The 24,748-nt window shown below is 34.8% G+C and overlaps 2 protein-coding genes across 2 annotated transcripts; one reads left to right on the top strand and one right to left on the bottom strand.

The window, feature by feature from the left end:
• Positions 1-386: 386 nt before the first annotated feature.
• Positions 387-9,199, bottom strand: LOC131927732 (transmembrane protein 179). Its single transcript, XM_059283516.1, has 5 exons — positions 9,140-9,199; positions 4,482-4,875; positions 4,150-4,287; positions 3,174-3,258; positions 387-2,809 (listed from the first exon to the last, which is right to left on the bottom strand). The coding sequence occupies exons 2-5, from the start codon at positions 4,778-4,780 to the stop codon at positions 2,651-2,653; spliced, it is 681 nt and encodes a 226-aa protein (XP_059139499.1). The 5' UTR covers positions 4,781-4,875; positions 9,140-9,199; the 3' UTR covers positions 387-2,650.
• A 1,930-nt stretch (positions 9,200-11,129) lies between these two features.
• Positions 11,130-17,925, top strand: LOC131927734 (ras-related protein Rab-1A). Its single transcript, XM_059283517.1, has 7 exons — positions 11,130-11,298; positions 12,935-13,007; positions 13,919-13,966; positions 14,110-14,157; positions 14,430-14,525; positions 15,064-15,195; positions 15,576-17,925. The coding sequence occupies exons 1-7, from the start codon at positions 11,276-11,278 to the stop codon at positions 15,771-15,773; spliced, it is 618 nt and encodes a 205-aa protein (XP_059139500.1). The 5' UTR covers positions 11,130-11,275; the 3' UTR covers positions 15,774-17,925.
• The last annotated feature ends 6,823 nt before the right edge of the window (positions 17,926-24,748 follow it).

The raw sequence follows: 24,748 nt of genomic DNA, 5'->3' as shown, positions 1-24,748 counted from the left end.
AACTATTTTGACAATTAAGGCAAAGTCAACACTACATAAGCATGGGCCAGTGGTAGAGCGCTAGACTGCTAGCCGAAAAATATCGAGTTCGAATCCCGGTTCAAGTCAGTGGAACCTCCCTGAGTCCACCCAGCTCTGATGGGTACTTAACCCACATTTGGGAAAATAAAGGCTGTTGGGCATAGTGCTGACCACATTATCCCTTCTTATACAAAGATCAAGAGTCATATGAACTCTACCTCATCAGCCCAATGGATTGCTAGGTTTAACTCATAACTCATTTGTTTAATGTGTTTACTGGGGACCAAAACAAACAATAAAATTCAAATCATCATAAATAACAATACTAATACTAAAAACTATAAAATGTTATTTTATAATTTTTTAATCATTTCAAAATCTGAAAATAATACACAGTATTTAAAATTATAAAGCATACAAATACCAATAAAACATTGCAACTTCCAGGCACTTTGTCTTGGTGTAAACAGAATTATTACTTTAGATAAATAATATTTTGTAGAGCCTAAATCTAGTGTAAACAGAGCAGTGGTGGTTTATTAGGTAATACTCAAATAGTGTAAATAGAAAAGTCTTCAACTATTCATACAAAAATTTTCATACATCTATTTTTAATTTCATTATTAATGTAAAAATGTATAAAAACATTATGTTTACAAAAACCCACTAGAAAAAAAAGGCAAAATCTGAAAATGACTATTAATTATTATTTCACATTTTTTTAAAATGAGGAAATAACTTGCAATGTTCTCTGAAATAACAAGTAGAGGGAAGACATCTCAATTAACTTAATGAAAATTTGTTTTACTCTGTGAAAGTGCTTGTGTATAAAAAAAAATCCAGACAAAAGCTTTTTCCATCACAAAAGCTCTCAAAGCTTTTTCCATCACAAAAGCTCTCAAGGTTCACTTTTTGTTTATTTGACTAGACAATATTATTTTAAATTTAACAATTTGTTTGTAAATATTTAACGGCATTTTACTGAATACAAGCAGTCTAACAAAGATTGGAAGACCAAATGAATTTATGAATGCTCATTATCAACAGATTACTTAAAGGTCAATACCTAACATTGAACAATACAAAGGTTAATTTAGAAAATTAATATGCTCTTAAGAGAATACACAATTTTCCTCAAACAACCTTTTTTTTTATAACAATGAAGACCCTGGATTTTAATTTGTAACTTGCACTATGAATAACTGGAACAAAACCCTCATCTCACTGCAACACATTGTTTACCCAATAAATATTGCATGAGTCACCTAATTAAAGAGGTCTAATTATTATTGTTAATTAATTACAGCTTATGGTGACAAAGTCCAATAAAAAGAATGTCTTTATAAATAGATTTATATAAAGGTGTAAATCCATCATTCTAAGGTTATCTTATTTAAAAAGTGAGAAATAAAGTTTAAATTGTATAACATTATTTTATGCTTATTCATTATACTAGAAATAATATTTGTTTTTATCATGTTTCTTTTTAAAAGCATAAGCAATAGGTATAAAAGAATAAAATCTTTAAAAAATAGATATAGTTTTTACAGTTAAAGCATAATAAAGCTAAAGCAACAATAGGTATAGAACAATAACAATCCAAAAACAGACTTAATTTTTATAAAAACAGGTGCCCATTTTGGTTGTTCAAGTTTAAAATGGTTATTACTTTCCAATATAATTGACACTTTTGATTCAGGCAAAACAAAAAAAATGCATTTATAAAAATATATTTTCTAATTAGAACATTTGGTTATAATCAATATTGATATATCTGGATAGTAATTAGTTATTATGCATCTCCATTTTCAAAGAGTTGAAATGTTATAATGTCTTTTGATGTAACATCTAGAGTTAAAGTTAAAATATAAAAATAAATAGGATCATCAATGAATATATTATCTGGTTGATCTGGTAACAATAAAAGCTAAAATGAAAGACAAAATTAAAATTATAGTTAAAGTATAACACAGACATGTACCCATCAACCCAAGAATGAAGCGGAATTTTTTTTTTAGCTGAAAATACTAAGGGTGGCAGTTGTTATTAACCCAGCATACACAGTATTTCTAGAATAGTTTTTATAATAGTTGAAAAGTTTTTTTAACAGGGTACTGATAAATTACATTAGCCAAATTATCGTAGGCATATGTTCTTATTTGTTAATCATACAGTACATTAACCAATTAATAAGCTCCCTTTTACTTTCTTTCTAAACGCCTCTAAACTTCTCCACCCTAGGATGATGGTTTTTTTAAATCAACTAAAAATTACCACTTTAAAATTGTTTAAATAACAGCACTAGTAGTACTGAGACACCATAAACAAAACTTCTTGCATTGTCACATCTTATGTCTATGTATAAACGTGACTTTGGAAGCAGGAGAAGGGTGATTATGTTAAGGAGACGTGTTTTGTGTGAAAATTTGAGTAAAATATAATTAGAATTGGGCATGTCTTGTCACATTTCTGTTTCATTCATAGTCTTAAAATAGAAAGGCGGAATTCCATAAAAAAGTGAAAAAGTTACATCTCTGAAAACAAACAAATATTAACTTATATAAAAAGATTACTTAAAATAATACTGTAAATTTTAAAAATAGAAAGAACAAAATTTCTTAAATCATTTTTATGTAGGTACTGGGTTGTGCCCCACATGGGCTAACAATCTCTGACGTTCTCTGCTCATGCTGGTAGTGAAGGGTTCTTGTCTATGAGAGCGATAGATCCTGATCAGTGACATCACAGATAAAATTAACCAGCCAATCCAGCAAGTCCATATTCCAAACTGAAAATAAATATGCAGAATTTGGAAAATGCTTGGACTATATGCCTTTGCATAAAAAAAAATTTCTACACCAAAGATAACAAAAGGAACAATTGCATATTTTTTTAATTTCCAGCTTTTTTCCCCTCAGATGGTATTTTTTTCCAAGGTATATATGTATATAGAGGACACAAATTAAATACTGTCGAGGCACTTGCATGCATGCATACCTATGCATCAGGTGATCTGAATTATTTCTTTAAAAAACAGCTTTACATAGACATTATGACAAAATACTGTGATCAGTTTTTACTTCACTGCTTTGATCATTTTAATTAATTTAAAGTTTTTGACAAATTATTCTTTTATTCAGTTTTATACATACCTGAGCTACCTGCCACTGGATATAGTAGTTTTCTGTGTCGACGTTAATGTGTTTACCAATTGTTCTATACTGACCATCCTCACATCTTAAAAAAAAGATGAAGTATAGATTAGATATTATACTTTTACATTGTGCAATGGCAAAGCAAACAGTGGTTTCCTTAATTAAATGAAGTAGAGAGAATGTTTTTTCTGTATGTGTCTGTATAATTGTCCCTGTGTTTGTATTCTGTGTTCTGCAAGCAATAGTCAATTATTGTGTTTCTGAGACCAGTAGTAATTAGTAACATTCAGGGTCAGAGTTCACGCCAGCTCACTTACAAGCTATGAAAAAGTTCCGCTAAGAAAGCTCTATTTTTGTGGGGCTGGTTGGCTGAAGTAGTTACACTTCTTCTGACTTGATGCATGTGAAGCAAAGTGAATTGGTGCAGTGCAGATTGGTAGGTTTGGATCCCGTTTGGTTAAAACTGCTGTTTTTACTCAGACTATACTCTATATTTGTGCCTACCCTTGACATTAAAATATCACTCTTTGTCAATATTGCTATTTCAGTAACAATGCCTGCTTCCAACCCCTCCACATGGCCATTAAGACAGATCAAGTTCACGTTTCCATGTTACATTTATTTTCCTTTTTTCAGGTACCCAACTAAACAGGGTTGACTAATCTCATGGGTCCTTAACTGACTCAGGCAAGTGAACCAAACACAAGACTTTTGCATTACCAACTGTGTGGCCTGCCACCCATTCCATAAAGTATGCAGAAAAACATTTAAAATTTGAATTTTAAAATTCTAACAACTTGCTTTTAAATTGTAGACTTCAATAAGGAATGTTAAAATCACAAAGGAACATTATGTTTAACGGTCTAGAGATTCTTTAAATTTTAGAGAATTTATCAACAGTTCGCTATAAAACTATCTGATCAGCAGATGATTTCTTAAAATTAATACACCTTCACTATGTAAATAATGTTACCTGTCTATTTGCGACAGTGGATCTTTAATTAAGTTGCACCATTCATGAAAGCCTACACTGACAGCTAAAGCTGTAGAAAAAAGGCAGATGCACATACTGCTGTTCACAATGAGGTTGATGAATGCATCTAGCCATGAACTGAAAATATATGTTATTGGATTTATGTTACGTTCTAATTTATGTTATGTTCAGAGTCGAAATCTTTTAATGATGGTTTCAAAACCAACTTGTTTGAAACAAATAGCCATGTAGGTTGATATATTTATATTTTAAAAATTATTTAAACTATAGGCCTAGCCCAAATTTTTTCAAATTAAAGTCATTATCATTACCTTTCAATTCCTTTAGCGAGCAAAAATGAATTCCTTGCTAAATAGAACAGTGATGTTATTATTGAAACTATTCCAATGAATATTGTAAAATTACAGGCACTACTGGGTCCCCAATTCACATAAGTTAACTCTGCTTCCCTACTGTCGCTTAAATTCCATTTTCCAGATGCGTAAAGAAGGCAATGTCCATCAAAGGTATTTATATTAATACCTGCTGGTACGCAGACCAGGAAAGATAAAATAAAAATTGCAAGGTAGACACAAGTCAGGGACAGTAAAAATATATTCTGAATGCCCATTATGAAAACAAGCTTTCAGTAAAAGGTGCACACAAGTAAAGTTACGAAGTGGATCAGATTTAAACTTGGAGGAAGATGAAAACTATGTAGTTTATCTGAAATGAATAAAATAATTCCATTAATTTATTACAAAAATGGGAGGAGGGTTTTAATACAGGTTATACAAATGTGCAACTATATATTATAGACCAAACTTGATGCCGAGTCCGAATAGCTGCCATGACTATAAGGACCCTGGTCCTAATTTAATAGTGGTCGGGCTATTAGGACCTGGGTCCCAATACACTTCCTAAATAGATTACTATTAGAGCTCATTTATGTGACTTAAGTGTAATAACTTAGTAATAAGTATCTAGTAGTATAAAGTAATAATTATAATATAGCATAATAAAGGAAAAGAGTAATAGAGTCTATAGTATAGAGTGGAGTGGGTGGTTAGTTATATGCGGTTAAGCAGCCTTTACTTTTCTTGAGTCACAGTCAGGTGCCTATTTGTCTTAAGAGAGTAAGAGAGTTTAGAGCTGAGTGGACTCAGGGACATCTTACACACTAAGACCAAGTTACTCGAAGTTAGTTACAGAACTCAAGTCGTGGCTCATATTCAGACGATCGAGTCGACCTTAGTTATAGTTAACTAGCAAGATAGACCAAGATAGACCTGGAGGCAGAGTCTTCTTGAAGAATTGAAGCCAACAGGGATGTCTTGGGAGATGACAAAATTAATAGGCGGGGATCGGAAGAAATGGAAGGAAATGGTGGAGGCCCTATGTTCCATAAGGAGCAAAGAGGGTCAAGTAAGTCAATCTGGTTTATTTACCATAACTTGCTCGCAAACACTGCTGTTAGTCTTTAAAGTTAACTTCTGGCCTATATTGATATTGGTTTATTATTTTGTTATCTATTAGGCCTCTATTTAACATAAATATATCACAATATACTTGATTGTATTAAAGTTAAAGTAAGCCACAACTCATAAGAAATAAGAAGACATACGGCAACTTTCAGTAATCTATCGCTTTAGGTACATAAAATTGGCGGAGGCTAGTAATGTGAATGTGAAAAGAAGGTGCCTCATTAAATTTTAGTAATTATTTCAAATTTTAAGGAAGATTCATGTTTTGAAAGTTAAATAAAATTTTCAAAGTTTCATTCATAATCATGTTTTTAATTCTAAACAATTAATTGTATTAAAACTTTTCAGTAATAAATAAAGCCTAGCGATGTTTTCATCAGATGCAACAAAGCCCTTTTACTTCAGCAGCCATCTTGTTTAAGTTTTTTTTTTAAACTTATAGCGGGAGATTCAGGGGTAGCCACTCTATTTTACAAATGGCTGCTGTTTATATTGCAAATATTGCTCGCAAATACTGCTGTTTAAGGTTAATTTCTGGCCTATTGATATATTTAGCCATTGATTGTTTTAGGCCGATGCTAGCCGGAAAAAGATACACATGCGCAATGGAGAGAAACTACTACTTGCCATCGCGGCGATGTTTTCGATGATACTGCGCATGCGTGTATTTACAACTGCAGAACCCTAGCCCTAACCCCAACCCTATCATTATCCCTAACCTTAGCTATAGGTCACTGCGCATGCGCAGGACTATCTTTTGCCGACTAAGTGGAGAAGTTGGGGAGAAAAATCTTTTTCCGAGTAGTCACTTTGTTTTATTATTCAATTATCTATAATATTTGACACAAATATATCACAAGATACTTCTATTAAAGTCAAAGCCTTATCAATGAATATCAATGAGGCAACTTTGTCGCACATTCTAGAGATCTAGCCTCGGCCGTGATTTTTTTTACGTACCTAAAAAAAAATAAAGATAGATCTAGATTAGAATTTTTGGTAATCTATCGTTTTAGGTACGTAAAATCGCCCGCGACTTGTAATGTGAAAAACAGGTGACTCCTTAAATTTTAATAATTATTTCACATTTTGAGGAGGATTTATGTTTTTTAAAATACAAAAATGTTTCCTTGTTTCATTTATGTATCTGTTTTTAAACAATTGAATTAAAACTTTTCAGTAATAAATGAAGACTAGCGATGTTTCCAACAGATGCAACCATGCTCATTTACTATAGCAGCCATCTTGTTTAAGTTTTATTTTTATAAGATTCAGGGGGAAGCCACTCTATTTTACACATGGCTGCTGTTTATAAGCAAATCTTGCTCGCAGACACTGCTGTTTAAAGTTAATTTCTGGCCTATATTGATATATTTAGCCATTGATTTAGGTTTATTATCCATTTATCTATAATATTTGACACAAACATATCACAATATACCTCTATTAAAGCCTTGACAATGAGGTAACTTTTTCGTACATTAATAGCCGCGGGCGATTTTACGTACCCAAAACGATAGATTACCGAATTTTGGTAAAACTCCATTTTACCGTACTTTATTCTCCGTTGCTTGTTTACCTCCAGTTGAGCGTATTTTATTATAATAACCGAAACACACCAAAACATTAGGAAAACACGAATTTAATATTTGTATTGTATTGTTGTTTTTCATAAATGAATAAAAATGAATATTCAAAAAACACGACTTTTTTTATTTGTTTTGTATTTTTGTTTTAACAAATGAATAAAAACAACAAAGAGACTGACTGAAATGCTTTGTTTGTTGGTTGCAAAAATAGAGATGCACACTTTGTACAAATAAGTGTTCCAATTTCAACTAACAGAATAAAAGTATTAAAAAGCATAAGGGGTCGTCCATAAATTACGTCACACTGTAGAGGGGAGGGGGTCCGTAATTTTGTGACGGTGTGTGATGATGGGGAGGGGGGGGGGGGGGTTCAGATGGTGCGACGTCACACTTTTGCATTATATAGAAAGCAAATTCTAGACGTTATTTCGCGTTTCAGAAAACTGTTTTAATAAATTGTAATAGGAGTTGATTAAAATACTCTATTTTGACAGAGGCTGAGGTGTGACGTTATTTTGGGGGGGGGGGGGGGGGGGGGTATGGGTTTTTGTGACGACGTGTGACGGAGGGGAAGGGGGACTTAAAATCGTCAAAAAAGCGTGACGACATTATGGATGACCCCTAATAATGCTGCCGAAAGTGGGGCGGGGGTCGTGGATTTTGGTGAGGGATGGCTTGGAGTGTTAGAGAAAGTGTGACAACTCACGTTGCCATTTTAAAAAATAGTGTTAGACACTAAATTTCATACGTTATTTCGCATTTTTAAGGCTGTACAGAAATAGACTAATATAACTAATATTGTAAAAAAATGCAATCGTGATGCATGAATTTAAATAGTAAAACGAACAGCTAAATAATACAAATTTATTACAGGGATCATCCATAAATGATGTCACGCTTTTTAAAAACGATTTTTACCTACCCCCTCCAGTAGCGTAGCGAGGGGTGGCGGGGGGACGGACATATGTCCCCGGGCGCTGACCTTAAGGGGCGCCAAAATGGGTTGGAAAAATAAACTGAAAGGTTGAGGGGGGTGCAAATCAAAATTTTGAGGGGGTGGGGGGTGCAAATAAAAAAGTTTGTCCCCGGGAAGGGTCGCTCCGTCACTTACCGTCACAAAATTGCGGACCCCCCTCTCCACTACGAGTGTGGCGTCATTTATGGACAACCCCACATCATTATTTTTTTTTTAAAAGTCAGAAATTTACTCATACAAAAAATCATACTTGATACATAGATCTATATCAAAATATTGGGAAGGATGGTAGATTTACTATGAATTTAAATAACATACAACTCTATAATAAATTATTTTTTTTCAGTTTTGGCAAAATTGTCAAATTAAAAAACACAGAGTTTGTACATTTATAGCATAAATACAAAAATTTAAAATATCATACAGAATAATTAACAGTGTATCAGTTTCACCATGAGACAAATGCCTTTTAAAAAAAAATACAATACAAATAAACAAGTCGTGTTTTTTAAATATTCCTTTTTATTCATTTGTGAAAACAACAATACAATACAAATAAATAAATCGTGTTTTCCTAATGTTTTGGTGTGTTTCGGTTATTATAATAAAATACGCTCAACTGGAGGTAAACGACAAGCGGAGAATAAAATACTTAGAAATAAATAAATCGTGTTTTCCTAATGTTTTGGTGTGTTTCGGTTATTATAATAAAATACGCTCAACTGGAGGTAAACGACAAGCGGAGAATAAAATACTATACGCTAACTAAAATGGAGTTTTACCCCGAATTTTTTTTTTAGTCTTAGATTACCCAACTTTCTTTCACATTTCAACTAATCTAGATCTAGATTCTATATCTAGCCTCTGGGTTAGGACACTTAGGTGTGTAAAATCGGCCTAAAATACTCTTAACAGTAACACTACACGGCAGAAGTACCCACTGTTCAAGGTAAGCCTTTCTAAACCTGGTTAGACCCAGCGGGTTTGTTTAATTGTTGCCGGAAGTAATCACCAGATTCTAAGAAATGTTCAAATTTCAACAACGTCATTACCGAAACAAAACAATAGTTATAGATCTACTAAGTTGACTTGAACTTTTAGAAATATGCTATAGCACTTCTAGATCTAGTTCCAAGCAAACTATTTAAAAAATGATATATACAGATTTGTCATAGGATTTTGAAAATGTCAACATTGGAGAGATAGGGGTCGTCCATAAATGACGTCACACTCGTAGGGGGAAAGGTCCGTAGTTTTGTGACGGGGTGTGATGAGGGGGAGGGGGGTTTAGATGGTGCAACGCCACACTTTCGCATTATAAAAAAGCAATGTTAGAAAACGAATTTTAGACGTTATTTCGCGTTTTAGAAAGCTGTTTTAATAAATTGCAATAGGAATTGTTTAAAATACTCTATTTTGACAGAGTTCAGAAAAGAAAAACATCGATGTTTTAAAGAAAAATTCAACTGCAATTTTGAGGGGGGTTGTGTCATTTTAGGGGATGGGGGGTCTGGCTTTTTGTGACGATGTGTGACGGAGGGGAGGGGGAGGTAAAAATCGTCAAAAAAGCATGACGTCATTTATTATGGATAACCCCATATTTGAAAAGAGAACTAACAGAAAAATAGATATTTTAAATGGCGGAGCTAAACAAAATACGCCCCTTCCCCAATGTTAATTTACATTCAGCTAGACATAGAATAGGCAGACCCCCTCCCCCCTAATCCTGAGATAAACCATTACACTACGAAAAATTACCTGCAACAAAACATTTTTTACATTTTTTGTTAGGGATAGATCTATATATAGGCCCACGGGAACATAAAAGGTCAAACACACAAAAATCACTTTACAAGTCGGGGGTTGGTTAAAAAAAAATTTCCTCCCCCTCCCCCCCCCCCCCATTGTGCTGCGCTCGTGTCGCTGGTAATGGCAAATATATATAAATATATATTATATATATATATATATAATATATATTTATATATATTTATATTGGGGATATATTTATATATATTTATATTGGGGCGATATGTAGGCCTATACCGATACCCATATGCAGTGGCGTAGCGAGGTCGGGTGTCACCCGGTGTGTCACCCCCCCCAGAGGCGTAGCGACCCTTCCCGGCGCCCGGGGACAAACTTTCAATTTTCGATTTGCACACCCCCCTCCTCAAACTTTCGATTTGCATCCCCCTTCAAACTTTCGATTTGCTACCCCCCCCCCCCCCCCCCTTCCACCCTTGTCGGGATTTGTCAAATTCGCTCTTAAAAAACTTTTTAACACTCGAATTAATCACTTAATTAAGTGGAATTATCATTTTTCTCCATATATTTTGTTATTTTTTTGCCTTGGTGTCATCCCCCTAAATGATATCACCCGGTGCGGTCCGCACCCCCGCCCCCCTCGCTACGCCACAGCCCATATGATCGGCTTTGTCTAGGGCGGTCATTTGTCTTGATCACATCTTTCGTGTAGGCCTTTTATTGCGCGTTTTGATTTGGGTTGAAATATGGTTTGAATGCTTAGCCAATATTGTTGAGATTGTGTTGAAATACATAGGTTTAGGTAGCCTATATTACATTTATTTCCAAAACAAACATAAACAGATGACTATTATCAATGGCCTCCTTGAGGCCTACTCAACAATTTTAATCAGTATAGTGTGATTTTTTTTTGTCCAGGCCTTTTCCTGTGATTATTTTGTGGAAACATTTTTATATACTTCGGTAAAATATTTTAAAGTAAGTTTTGCTCGCTGACAAGCTATTTTAGGTAGATTACGACTGTAGTTAAGATTTGAAGTACAAAAACTGTTCTGTAAATACTGTAATGAATATAGTAATTTTATTTCGTTATCCGGAAGTTAATGACCTTATGATGCCACGTTTTTTGAATGACGTCATGAACTATTTGGTTTATCCCTCTAGAAGAAATTGACAAATCGGAAGGAGGAAGCCATTTTGTTAGCAGGCGTAGTGTAATTTATGCCTGCCGTCAGAAACAGACCACTATTCTGAGATTGTTTTCTCATATTAAAGCCCTAAGACTCATTTAACAGTTTTTTGACCAAATTATGTCCACAATGAATCCAGACTAGTAAGTATTAACAAAGAAAATCCCCCTGTTCAGTTCAAAATAAAAAAAATTTTTTGTTTTCCTACGACTCGTTCTACGTAAGTGACACAAGTCTAGCTGAGCTGTGTCAGTGGGTATGGTCAGTAACCGAGCTTGACGAGCGATCACTGTTAACGGGTCTGTTGTCAACGGGAGAGTATTGTACACTTGTCTAACAACAGTTGCTTGATCGTAAACACAATTAGATATAGATTTAGGCCAATTCTATAATAAGTTTAGCTCTGTATTAAATTACTAATCTAGAATCTAGAGACTAGTCTACAATCAGACAAGAGATCACCTGACTGAAAGCCCCATTCTTGAATTTCTTGTACTGCGTCTGAGTGAAATAATTTCAAAGTTATTTAATTTAGTTTACCTGAGAGATCTAGATAGTAGACTAGATCTAGTAATATTGGATGTTAAGGTAAAGATAGAAAATAATTATGTGTCCAGTCAGACTGACTGGTAGATCTAGAATCTAGAGATTTAGTAGGCCTACACACTTGAATTCTAGATCTACACTTCTAGATTCTATTTAGAGATCTAGTTTTAGTTGGATGTTTTTTTAATAATTGTAGAGATACATATCAGATATTTGTAGGCCTACTGTTATCTGATTTACTGTGATCATTCCAACCAAAAAAGGGGTGTGTAATTTTTTTGGAATGCAAACAATTCATTGTCTGAATTAGACCAACTAGAATGAATTTTGTTACTTTTTCTTGACTATTGTTTGAATACTATTGTTTGTAAATGACATTCCATGGAAGGGGGGTTACCCATTGAAGCTGTGTTTATTGTTGAAATTTTCTCAGGCTAACTGAAAACCTAATCTTTTTCTTGCATCCATTGTTATCTATGGCATATTTCTATTAAACCAAACCATAGGTCTAATAAGTTTTTAGTCATTTTAAACGGTTGCCCAGGTATATGAGATTGAAATTTGAAGGGTCCTCACATTTATGATAATGCAAAATCTAGTGGAATTCTGTGTAATGTAGGCTTAAACAATTCTTTAAAAATGTATATTCAACCAGGATAAATATTTCTTAACATGAATTTATTGAGAGTAAATTTTTAAAAAATGGAACAAAAGATGATGCTTTAAAAATTATGCAGTAGGCCTATGTGTACATTTTCACTTTTCATCATGAAAAACAATTGAAATAGGCCTAGACCTTTTGGAAATGAAAATAGATGTGATTCATAGGCCTAATTAGTTCTAGAAAGGGTAATCAAAATGATCAATTTTTGTGCCATCAAGGATCAACCCCAAAAAAAATATTTGAAAGACATTCTTTTTATTGTTGGCAATACACATACATGATTACATTACAAATCAAGATACGACATTACAATTTCAACTAATCTATGATTGGCTGCAATACAAAATATGGTTATCACTGACATAAGATAGAACCAAAACTTATAGTACTCAATATTTTAGTACCTAAATCAGTAAATGAGCTAGGACTACATATTTAGTGTCTAATGACTAAGAAAAGGATCAAGTATCCTATAGTTTTTCTTCTGATCAAGAAATATATTTGAAATTTACCAAAACACCCTCAAATGTAACTTGTTTTTAATACATTGCTTTTTTTTTTTTTATCAGTGACTACCTCTTTAAGCTGTTGTTGATTGGTGACTCTGGTGTTGGAAAATCTTGTTTGTTATTACGATTTGCTGTAAGTATTGTCTCCAGACTATACATCCTAATATATAAAAGCTCATTTGCACACCTCTCTCTCTCTCTCTCCGCAACATATTTCCCGAGGATATGAGATCAGTATCTTCAGCCATAGATGGAGAGCTTAAGGATACAGACTTAAGTGGGAAAAAAAATTGAATGTGTTGCATATTCTAAATTTTATTTCAAAAATAAAATAAAAATTAAGGCGTATTCAAAAGTAGAAACACATTTCTAATAATGCATCGGGAAAAGTATGTATGGTTGTGACAAGAACACACAAAACCAATGAAGTCATGTTTAAACTATAGAAAGAATACAACACTCATGGTGTCATCTTCGAATTTCAGAAGATGAAGAAATGAACTATTTCATTCAGTTTTGATTTAGATCTATAGATCTACTTATCAAGACCAAGAACAGATCATTGAACAGCCAGGTTTTTAACTGAATCATTTAGGGCACTTAATCAGTGTGTGCATTTAATAGGGTGTTGTGTTGCTAATTATATAATTAGGTTTTAATTTTTCTAATAGATATTAGTAGCCTATGTTATTTTAAATATGTCAAATTTTTATCAATTTAATTATTTCTTTGCTTTATCACTAATATAGTTCAACATGAAGTAAAGCTCATAGCGTTTTCACCAATAACTATTTTATAGATTATTTTTTCCAAAGAAGTATAACATTAAGAATATATAGGCCTATAATTCATGTGAAATGGGTACCAATGACTAGTCATACAATGTTTGCCTAAAAAGACCTTGTTGGACATGAATTTATCTAGGCCTTAAATTTAGCCTTTCTAAAGATAAAATATTAAGTATATATGTAATGTTTTTGAAAGCATAACCTAAATGTAATGTGAAAGGAAATTTCATTTTTTTTCTTTTTAAATATTTTTCAGGATGACACCTACACTGAAAGCTACATAAGTACAATTGGTGTAGATTTTGTAAGTATTCAACTGCTACCTTTTACTTCACTGTTCTGTTCACTTTAATAAATGTTCAGGAATTTTATTTTTTTAAGTTACAAGTAAGAGTTTGAATTCAAAATTTGCAAATGTTAAATAATTACCAAACCTTTTATTTCCAGAAAATTCGAACTATAGAGTTAGATGGCAAAACAATAAAACTGCAGATTGTAAGTTTAAAATAATTTTCATGCTTGTTTAATATATTTTCTTAATCTATTTAAATTTTGTTTTATTTATTTATTACTAATTGTATTTGTATTGTTCAAAACATGCCATATGATATTAGTGTTTTTTATTTCATGACAGTTTAAAAAGTGATCTGATCGTTTCTTAATGATTATTGTCTCTTTTTTAAAAATCAGAGTTTGTTTTTGTGGTATTTGTATTTCTAAAAACTTATTCTAAAATTTGAATTGAAAGTAATGCATTCTAATTACAGTGGGATACCGCTGGACAAGAAAGATTTAGAACCATCACTTCCAGTTACTATCGAGGTGCCCATGGCATCATTGTTGTTTATGATGTAACAGACCAGGTGTGTAATTATCTTAAATTAGATGGCAATGAGTAATTTATAGCATACATGCCTAACTTCCCACCAATTGCACAATTGTTAGTCAAAAGATAAAATCTTGTTTTTAAGTTCTGCTTCATTGAAGAGAATAAAACTATTATTTTAAACTTAAAACAGCCAAATTAAACGAAGCTAATTTAACATGGGATTCATATTTTTTTTTTCTTTCATTTTTTTAAGTATTAAAAAAGGAAGTGTTTAAAATACTTTACAAAATCACAATAATTAGTAGAACAACTTTTTCCTATAAATATTATTTACAATATGACTTCATCCTGATTTATAATCGGAGGCATTTTAATTTGTTCTAACTTTACTGTCTTATTTCTTACTTAAAAATCCTTAATTTTGAAAAAAGTAATTACAATTAAATCTTGTTGCTTTAAAGGTTTATATCACACATAAGACTACAAACAAAAAAATTTAAGTATAAAAGGGCTAGTGGTGTCCCATTTCCCCCCATAAGTATTAACTGTATCTTTGTTTTTTGTGTTGCCAGGAGTCTTTCAATAATGTAAAACAGTGGCTTCAAGAAATCGACAGATATGCTAGTGAAAATGTCAATAAACTCCTTGTCGGAAACAAGAGTGATTTGACAACAAAGAAGGTGGTGGACTTTACAACTGCAAAGGTATTAAATTTTTTTTTACTTATCAAAACACTCTTCTCATGAAGTTTTGTAATCAGTGAACTTGACTTGGTTTTAGTATTGTTGAAGACTTCTGTAAAAAAAAAATTTAATTTCAAAATTTTGTGATACATTAAACCGCAGACTTTAATTTTGATTTCTTACTTTAATTTTACATATGATCCAAATGTATTTTAAAATGCTATTCATTACTAAAGTGTTGTAAATAAGTTTTCTGTACTCCTGTATTACATTTTTAAAATACTAAGAATTTAACATTATCTTCCATATTCAGTAGGGCTTCAAGATGCAAGTAGTATTTCCAACATTTTATTTATCATACTGAATTGCAAAGTATTTAATAAACATTTGTATTTTTACAGGAATATGCAGATCAGCTGGGCATACCTTTCTTGGAAACCAGTGCTAAAAATGCTACAAATGTTGAACAGGCTTTTATGACTATGGCCGCTGAAATCAAGAACAGAATGGGACCCATAACAGCTGCTTCAGACAGTAAACCTAGTGTGAAGATTAACTCAAGCACCCCAGTTACTTCAAAGCAAGGAGGCTGCTGTTAATGAGTACTTGCTTAATTTATTGAAACAAGAAATTTTTTAAGTGTTCTGAGTGATACTTCTATGGTTAGAAGCTACAGCTGAACTCTTTGTATAACCTGTCCTATTTCAAAATTTAAAACTACAACCACAGTTTGGATTAAGTTACTTGAAGAGAGAAAAAAATCATGTGCTTTGTGGGCTCTGATTTTTTTAGTGCAGCTACTTGGAATATGGGATGGTTGTTTTACATTTTAGCTTTTATATGGTTTCATAAATCATACTTTTAAATTATGATATAGGACAGGTTTTACTCCATAAGTGATGTATGAATGAGATTTAGAATGTGTCGCCTTATTCATTCTTATTTTGGTCCTAACCAACTCAAGATTTTTTTTTCCCTAGGAAGTTGTATTGTTCAATTATTTTTTTTTGGTATTTTATTTGTGCTATGGTCTAACTTGAGGGGGAAAACTGTGTAAATGTGGCCAACTCTACAAATGGTTCCATGCTCTATTTTGTGAGAAGACACCTTGAATGTACCGGGTATACTGATTTGGGAGCAGTGCTTTTGAATGTTTGGTACCAACACAACTTAAAAGAATTTTCATTTGTTTAAGTTGTGTCAAAATCATACTTTAGTATCTTATTTATTTAGCAAGTTTTTTTTTTTTTGATGAAGCATGTGTTGATCATGGCTTAAGCTTGAAAATAAATTGTTTTTAAGACCTAATGAGTTTACTAACTTTGAGCAAACCTTTTAGTAAACTTGATTTCTTAAATTCTTTTATTGATATTGTGAAGCTATGATGTGTTGTGAGACTGGGCTGTATTGGAAAAAGCTGTCATACAATAAAAATGCAGATGTAAAGTTTTTTTTTCTTGCACTGTTGTATCCTGTGATACATTAGTGTGGGGGTTTGTTTAGATTCGCTTTTTACATTTTTTATAATTTGTCAAAAATCCATTGCAATTATCTAAAAAAAAAAATACACTAAGACTGAATTTTTCATCAACAGTTCTCTTCTGTGATAAACGTTTGTATCAATTCACTTACTATATTTTTAAAAATCAGCAATGTTATGTTTGAATTTTGAACTAGATAATGTATTTGGAATAACATTTTTAATAACTAAAATGCTATTTAGTTCCAAGAAAGTTAAGGTGATATTGAGGCTCTAATGAAGCCCATTATTATTTTGTCTGTAATTATAATTTTGGGGGAGTATATTTTTTTTCAATTTTCATCTTGCATAGCCTATAGCCTCTCATTCATAATGAATACATTGCAATATGGTTGGCTGGTTGATGAAAGGGGACAGTTTATGTACATAAGTCTGCATGCTCGTTTTTTTTTTTCTTGTGACAGGTGATAATGTTTTTGTCATTATACTTCTTGAAATATTTGGTCCTTTTGTGTTTATTAACATTGGTAGTAAGCAGTCATGAATGTCTGTCTGTATTCTTTTCCCAGTTTTTTTTTTTTTTTAATTGACCTCATACCAATCATCAGTAAGAAGTGAAATAATAATTTTTACAATGACATTCCGAAACAGACTGCTTGCCTATAAAAATACTTTTTTTGCCTGTTAGGTTCTTATTTCTATACCACATGGTGCAGGGGGTTATTTTTTGTGCAATTTTTAATGACTCTACTAAGAAAACTAGTGAAAAACTTTCTTTAGACAAGTCTGTAGTAATCATGTGCATACATTGTGTTCGTCATTTCTTCATAACCCTCAGACTATATGGATAGTTATTGGTTAGTAAAAGAAAATAACCCATTTAACACTGTAATTAATACACTACTCTTCCATACGCATTGGATTACAATAATATCATAGAGGCATTACTTTTAAGGTACCCTGTAAAAGATCCAACATACCATCAGAAATCTGAATGGCTCCTTGTATTTCTAATTGAATGGTTGATTTTTTTTTCTCTCTGCATGGAGTGTCAAGGGACATAGTATTGGATATGGAGTAACAATTGGAAACTGAAGTAAAGAGCACACAGCAATGCACCTAGTTTTTGGTGACAGTTCCACGCTACCATCCCATGCATTGTTTATTGTGGGCTTATTGATGACATGTCTTGTTGTTCATCTTCAGAAATAAAACAAAAATTATTGCTGCACTGTAACAATATCATTATTGAATAAATCTGTATATATCCAGCAATGTTTTCTTGTATCTGCTTACTGAAAATTACCCAAATTGCTGAAATTAACTGACCTGGACATGAAACTTAGTTGTTTTTTTTATAATATAGACATTGAGACTTGAAAGTCTTGGGGTCAAAGCCTTGTCATGACTTAATGGATTTACCACGCCATACCTTCATATGCTGAGGTAAACTAGGGTATAATGATCGCGAATGCTTTTCACCGTTTCATATACAAAATTAAAATTCGTGCAATTTAGATCTTTCAGTTTCAGGAATCTTTTTTTTTTTCCTAAGAGTTAATTTTTTAACGGGATATATATGAAGTAGAGCTCAAGTGTTTCTCTGAATACAAAAGGGTAGAAATGCCAAGCGGATCTTTTTTCAGTTAAGCCATAAACTCCGCCCCTTTCTGCCAGCTCCGCAACCTTGACCTATTTCTGATGTCTAGACATTTGAATATTTAACGCAAACCCAAAAAACAACTTAGCTAAAAAGCATGTCTAATATTAATAATATTTTTTAAATAATCTTTTTGGAAGGCAGGGGTTAACTACTTTTTGGCGCATCTTATCTGGAAAAAGGACTCACGGGAAAAACAAAAATAGAACCTATGAGAAAGTTGCATGAAATCCTGACTTCCCCCAACAAGACTCCGTGGTATGAATGACACGCTTGCCGATGTGAAACATGCGAGGAATCAAGTATGTTGAGAAGATGTCGGTGAGGTAAGATTGTTTGGGGGAGGGGGGGGGGGGGTAAATATTGAGGACAAGCACACAAGATATGTAAACATGCTGACGTGTCAAGTGGCTGAAGGTGTTTTCTACACTGCTAATCTCCATACACACCAGAAACTGAAAACAATGGGACACGGGCAACACGACAGGAGATTCGGGGGTTTTTTTTCTCTTTGTTTCTAGATTTAGAATATACTTACTTCAACCTACTCTTTGGTCACCACCGAGTTTGTACTCAAAACTTTTTCCGGAAAATACTTTTTAAAACCACGTGACCCAGTTACGTCTTGGTTGTTTATATTTAAAATGAGGAAAAAATTGGTTTAGTCTTTTTGAATTGTTTTTTTTTTTTAATACCGAAAGTACAAAAACATCAAATACGTCCAGCCTTTAGTGAAGTTTGACTAAAACCAAACAATCGGGTTTTTAAACATTTATTATTAATAACACTGCACTTTGTTTTAAAACCATGTAACGGAAACTTATAGTCTTATCCCATAGGGATCCATTCTCTCTTCCACGCTAACATCGCATTCCCCAAACCCCATCACTGCTTTTTTTTTTTTTTTTAATTTCCACAGCCTTATGAAATCTTTTACATATTTTAGAGAACCAATGCTTTTACTAAGAGACACACTATGTTTTATTTTCGGTGCATTTAAAAGTCAATTAATAAAGTTGTCTAAATATTTGTTTTGCTGAACTACCGTACAAAACAAACGCGTGATTTCCATCATTTCCTGTTGTCATTTTTTTATTTGCATTCGCTAGAAAACACTCGCTTTGTTGGTGTGTGGGTCAAGGCGACCTTACAATACATTACGAGTAGCACGGGGCTACGGCGAGGGTAAAGAGCAACGAGGCACAACATACGCTAAAGACGGAAATAAAAAGATGCCTGTGTTTTAGATGTGACGTGGCGTGTGTTGATTAGGGAGACCCCGCTTCGGTGGTACTTTTAAAATATACTCATATTTTAAGACGGTGGGGGGGGGGGGGGGGGGGGGGGGGGGGTATAAAAAAATCAGAAATTCTTTTTTACCATCTCCTCTGAATGTTTGGCCAACTCCTCTGAATGTTTGGCCACCTCCTCTGACTGTTTGGCCACCTCCTCTGAATGTTTGGCCCCCTCCTCTGAATTTTTGACCACCTCCTGTTAATGTTTGGCCACCTCCTCTGAATGTTTGGCCACTCCTCTGACTATTTGGCCACCTCCTTTGAATGTTTGGCCAACTCCTCTGAATGTTTGGCCACCTCCTCTAAATGTTTGGCCACCTCCTCTAAATGTTTGGCCACCTCCTCTGAATGTTTCGCCACCTCCTCTGAATGTTTGGCCACCTCCTCTGACTATTTGGCCACCTCCTCTGAATGTTTGGCCACCTCCTCTGACTGGCCACCTCCTCTGACTATTTGGCCACCTCCTTTGAATGTTTGGCCACCTCCTTTGAATGTTTGGCCACCTCCTTTGAATGTTTGACCACTTCTTCTGTTGACCACTTCTTCTGACTGTTTTTTTTAATAAACAATATAATTAATATAGAAAATATACACTTTAACTAGTCCACCCCCTTCCGGAAAAAAATGTCTGAAAGTAACTTGGGGGGGGGGGGGGTAAGGATAGGACCATCGGTAGATTAAGGAGGTGATTGAAGACCAATATAGAAGTTGAATCTAAGTAGAGTTAGGCCAGGTTAAAGCTGTAGCGTATTTACAAATCAAATTTCGATTCTAGTCCCCCCCCCCCTCCATTTGTAATCTTACAGGGCGGCTTGGTCGGATGGTAGAGCGCCTGATTACTAAACCGAAAGTCTCGAGTTCGGTCTCAAGAGTCTCTAAGGAACGCCTGGGGTTCATTCATTTGTATAAAAAGTAAGATTATACTAGGTTTGAAGAGTCGTTATCGGGGATATATACGTGCGTTACATATATGAGAATAGTTGATATCGGTAATATTTAAGACCACACACCTACACGCAAAAAAAAAAAAAAACAACAAAAAAACACATAGAACTAGATCCACATACGAGAGAACATTTTTTAACAGCTCCACTTGATTTCGGTTTGTCAAGTCTACTTGAGATTTTCTTCGTGTCGCCGTCAAACGTCAACCCCTTATGTCTACACTCAAAGGTTTTCGAGTGCGAGAAACCACAGCAGTTAAAACACCTCACCTATCCAGAGTTTCTTCCAGGCATCTCTTCGCACCCCCCCTCCCCCACGAAAATAGCAAGTCTCCCCCCCCCCCCCCCCAACCCTGAGAAAAAAAGTCTGGAAGAAACACACTGTACCTATCGTGGGCAACAGTATTTGGATTGTATTTCTAAGAAATACAAAATGTGTACAACGTCACCCCCCCCCCTCCCTCAAGTAGCACATAGCAAGGTTTAGTCGTTTAAGCAAGAAACCTGTATGGAGAGAGTTGGCGGCTAACATTTATTTTAAGGCGTCATAGTAAATTTTAAACGTTCAACGCCGCTCCTGAATAAAAATGAATTATGAATTTTATTTTTATTTTAGAGTCTCTATCTCATTTAATAACTATCGCAAAGCACCATCGCATTTTATCCTAGCTAGACTGTCGTACAGCTTCACAAAAATAAAAACACCCGTATCCCTACTAGAATGTCCCGTAGAATTTCATTAAAAAAACATGCGTAGTAGTAGTACTTTTTTTTCCGTGTACAGGTAGCAACCTAAGCCCCGCCCCCTCATTAAGGTACCGTGTCGCTAAGTCTGACGACGTAGTTCGCGAGATGCCGTCGTGTCAGTGTGTCAACATTTGGCACCGCCGCTGACGGGCTTTGTCTCAATATTGACACCGTTTAGTGCCCCGTCGCTGTCACTGCCCCTCGGACAGTGGCGGCTTCAGCCTAGCCTCTGGGGTGAGGGGGGGCTGTGATATATATATATATATATATATATATATATATATATATATATATATATATATATATATATATATATATATATATATATATATATATATATATATATATATATATATATATATATATATATATGAGTGGGGTTAATCCCCCCCCCCCTTACACCACCTTAGTTTCACATTACACCACGGCCGACTTTCCCCAACTCCTGTACTAATGCGGTGTACGCCTTTATACAGGGGTGGGAGGGTATACGCACGTGCTACTTAATTTGCATATTTTCACGGCAGTTAACTTTTCTTTTCTTCTTTTTAACACCTAATTGCTTGACGCCCCCCCCCCCCCCCCTCGGCACCTCCAGACCGTCTCACTTTTATTAAAGCACAACCTATGTGTTAACGTGGGTAGTCATTTAGTGATGTTCATCCCCTGTTTATGGCCTTCTGTTAATGTTTCAATTCGCTATGGATAATGTTCATCACTGTCGTAGTTAATGAGGATGTGGAAACGTGAATGTGTTAATGCGGATGTGATAATGTGGTTGATGATAAACACATTGTTCATTAATTACTTAGTAGTAGTAAAACGTGTTTTTATGGAAAATAAATTGTGCCTGATAATTTAAACTTGAAAAGGAAAAAACATTTTTTAAAAATTTCAAGCCTACAGTTAAAAAATAAAACTTTTGTTTTATAAGATGTAATATCTAAAACAAGTTAATACAATTTAAACTCATATTTTTTTCTCAATAACAAATAATAACAGTTAATTTTTAAAATTATAAAATCTAATTAGATAGTTGGTTTTTTATATATTTCAATATCAATGCTACATGTAATGACACTGAAGGGAGATCGATATGGAATCATTCGATTACTTGGATTTTTTAGTTAAAACATCGTCGCCCACACCAAAAGATAATACCAGTGACGAGGAGACAAAGGAAAATGAATTGCATGAGTCTATTAGTATAGACGAGGATGATGAAGGGGAGGAAGAGGAGGTGGAGGAGAAGCAGAGTAAGGCGGGAGAAGGTGTTGAGGAGAAAGGCTGGTGCTATAGCGACGTGATCACCATGGATACGGACATGCGCGTGAAAGTTACGCTGGCCGCTGTTGTCTTGCTGACCGGGATTGTCATGGTGGTGATCGTTGCCTCGAGTAGGAAGTGGAGGGAACAGGCAGTGGAGGAACCAACGGTAAGGTGGTTGCTAGGGACGCTTTAGTTAGGGATTATCAAAACGGGAAGTTGGGGGAACAGGCAATATAGGAACCCACGGTAAGAGAAACAGTTTCTATGGACGCTTTAGTTAGGGATTATCAAAACAGGAAGTTGGGGGAACATGCAGTGGAGGAACCAACGGTAAGAGAAACGGTTTCTATGGACGTTTTAGTTAGGGATTATCCAAACAGGAAGTTGGGGGAACAGGCAATATAGGAACCTACGGTAAGAGAAACAGTTGCTAAGGACGCTTTAGTTAGGGATTATCAAAACAGGAAGTTGGGGGAACAGGCAATATAGGAACCAACGGTAAAAGAAACAGTTGCTAGGGACGCTTTAGTTAGGGATTATCAAAACAGGAAGTTGAAGGAAGATGCAGTGAAGGAACCAACGGTAAGAGAAACGGTTTCTATGGACGTTTTAGTTAGGGATTATCCAAACAGGAAGTTTGGGGAACAGGTAATATAGAAACCTACGATAAGAGAAACGGTTGTTAGGGACCTTTAGTTAGGAATTATCCAAACAGCAAGTTGGGGGAACAGGTAATATAGGAACCAACGGTAAGAGAAATGGTTGTTACGGACGCTTTAGTTTGGGGATGCCATCATAATGGTGGCGATCGTTGCCTCCAACAGGAAGTTGGGGAACAGGCAATAGAGGAATCCAGCGTAAGAGAAACGGTTACTAGGGACGCTTTAGTTAGGGAGTATCCATAAACAGGAAGCTGAAGGAATGGGCACCAAAGTAATTGAAACGCTAGTTGTATTACCAATTTACCATCCGTATGGGCAACGGAGGAGCCTGCGGTAATTAAAAAAAAACTGTAGTCAGGCAAGTTTTTGCTATAGGATACCACTGGCGTAGGCAGGGGGGGAGGGAGGCTGCTGTATGGGGCAGAGACTCGGATGAGAGTTTCTTCCAGTCATCTCTTCAGGGGGGGGGGGGTCGAAGTCCCTCTCCCCCCCCCCCCCCCCCAGAACGAAATGAAATTTATATAATTTATGTAGAAAATATGTACTTTTAACAGTGTCCGCCCCCCCCCCCCCCGCCGAAGAAAATCTACCCCCCCCCCCGAAAATTTCAAGTGCCCCCCCCCCCCGGAGAAAAAAGTCTGGAAGAAACACTGACTCAGATGATGACCAAAGACCACCATTGATAAAGTCCAGACATTTATAAACATCTGCCTCAGACATGTACTCAGAATAAGCTGGCACAAAACCATCAGCAACGCACACCCATGGGAAACGACAGGACGACTTTCTGCTGATGAAGAAATCCGGAAAAGAATATTGGCTTGAATAGGGCACACCGGAGTATTGGTATTAGTAAAAAAAAAAAAAAACCGGTGTGACTACTCGAAAAAAGATTTTTCGGCTGAAAATACGAAACACAATAGTTCTGCGCATGCGCAGTGACATAAATAGCTGGGTTAGGGTTAGGGCTAGGATTAGGGATAGGGTTAGGGTTCTGGGGTTTGTATAAACACACGTATGCGCAGTACCATCGGAAACATCGCCGCGAATGAAGGCGGTAGTTTTTCTCCATTGCGCATGCGTATCTTTTTCCGGCTAGAATCGGCCAAAAAATATATAAAGTGGGACCTATGTCCCACAATAGACTCTTCCGTAAATAGGTACGCTACAAGCATAATTTGAGATACGAGTGACGAGTTACGCGGATTTAACAGTTCATGTATAAGAAACACCCCAAAAATATGCAACAGACTGCATCGGAGCTCTTTAATGACACCCAACTCAACCCTCAAGCATTCTGAAAGGGAGGTAGCATTTTGCAGGCTAGAACAGATTAATGGCATTTCAACTTATTTCAATGGGGATAATTGCTTTGAGATACGAGCAATGTTACGAGGAAAAATTTAAACTCTTTAAACAATTTATTCGTTCATCCGTTCATTCGTATGTTTCTATATATAAATTACTATTGATAATAAAAATAATGTGTCCAGTGAAGTTTTAAGGTAAACTCTACA

This window comes from Physella acuta, unplaced genomic scaffold (genome assembly GCF_028476545.2).
Source record: "Physella acuta isolate Inbredline_101_S28 unplaced genomic scaffold, ASM2847654v3 ptg001435l, whole genome shotgun sequence".
Taxonomy (NCBI): Eukaryota; Metazoa; Mollusca; class Gastropoda; family Physidae; genus Physella; species Physella acuta.
This window is presented reverse-complemented; position numbering and strand designations above follow the sequence as displayed.

What these genes read in the sequence shown, in the direction of transcription:
- LOC131927732 (XM_059283516.1), bottom strand. Translation starts at nt 4,780, where the DNA reads ATGGGCATTCAGAATATATTTTTACTGTCCCTGACTTGTGTCTACCTT. An exon ending in CTCGCTAAAGGAATTGAAAG is followed by an intron (nt 4,288 to 4,481) that starts GTAATGATAATG and finishes ATATATTTTCAG; the next exon opens with TTCATGGCTAGATGCATTCA. An exon ending in CCACTGTCGCAAATAGACAG is followed by an intron (nt 3,259 to 4,149) that starts GTAACATTATTT and finishes CTTTTTTTTAAG; the next exon opens with ATGTGAGGATGGTCAGTATA.
- LOC131927734 (XM_059283517.1), top strand. Translation starts at nt 11,276, where the DNA reads ATGTCCACAATGAATCCAGACTA. An exon ending in TCCACAATGAATCCAGACTA is followed by an intron (nt 11,299 to 12,934) that starts GTAAGTATTAAC and finishes TTTTTTTATCAG; the next exon opens with TGACTACCTCTTTAAGCTGT. An exon ending in TTTATGATGTAACAGACCAG is followed by an intron (nt 14,526 to 15,063) that starts GTGTGTAATTAT and finishes TTGTGTTGCCAG; the next exon opens with GAGTCTTTCAATAATGTAAA.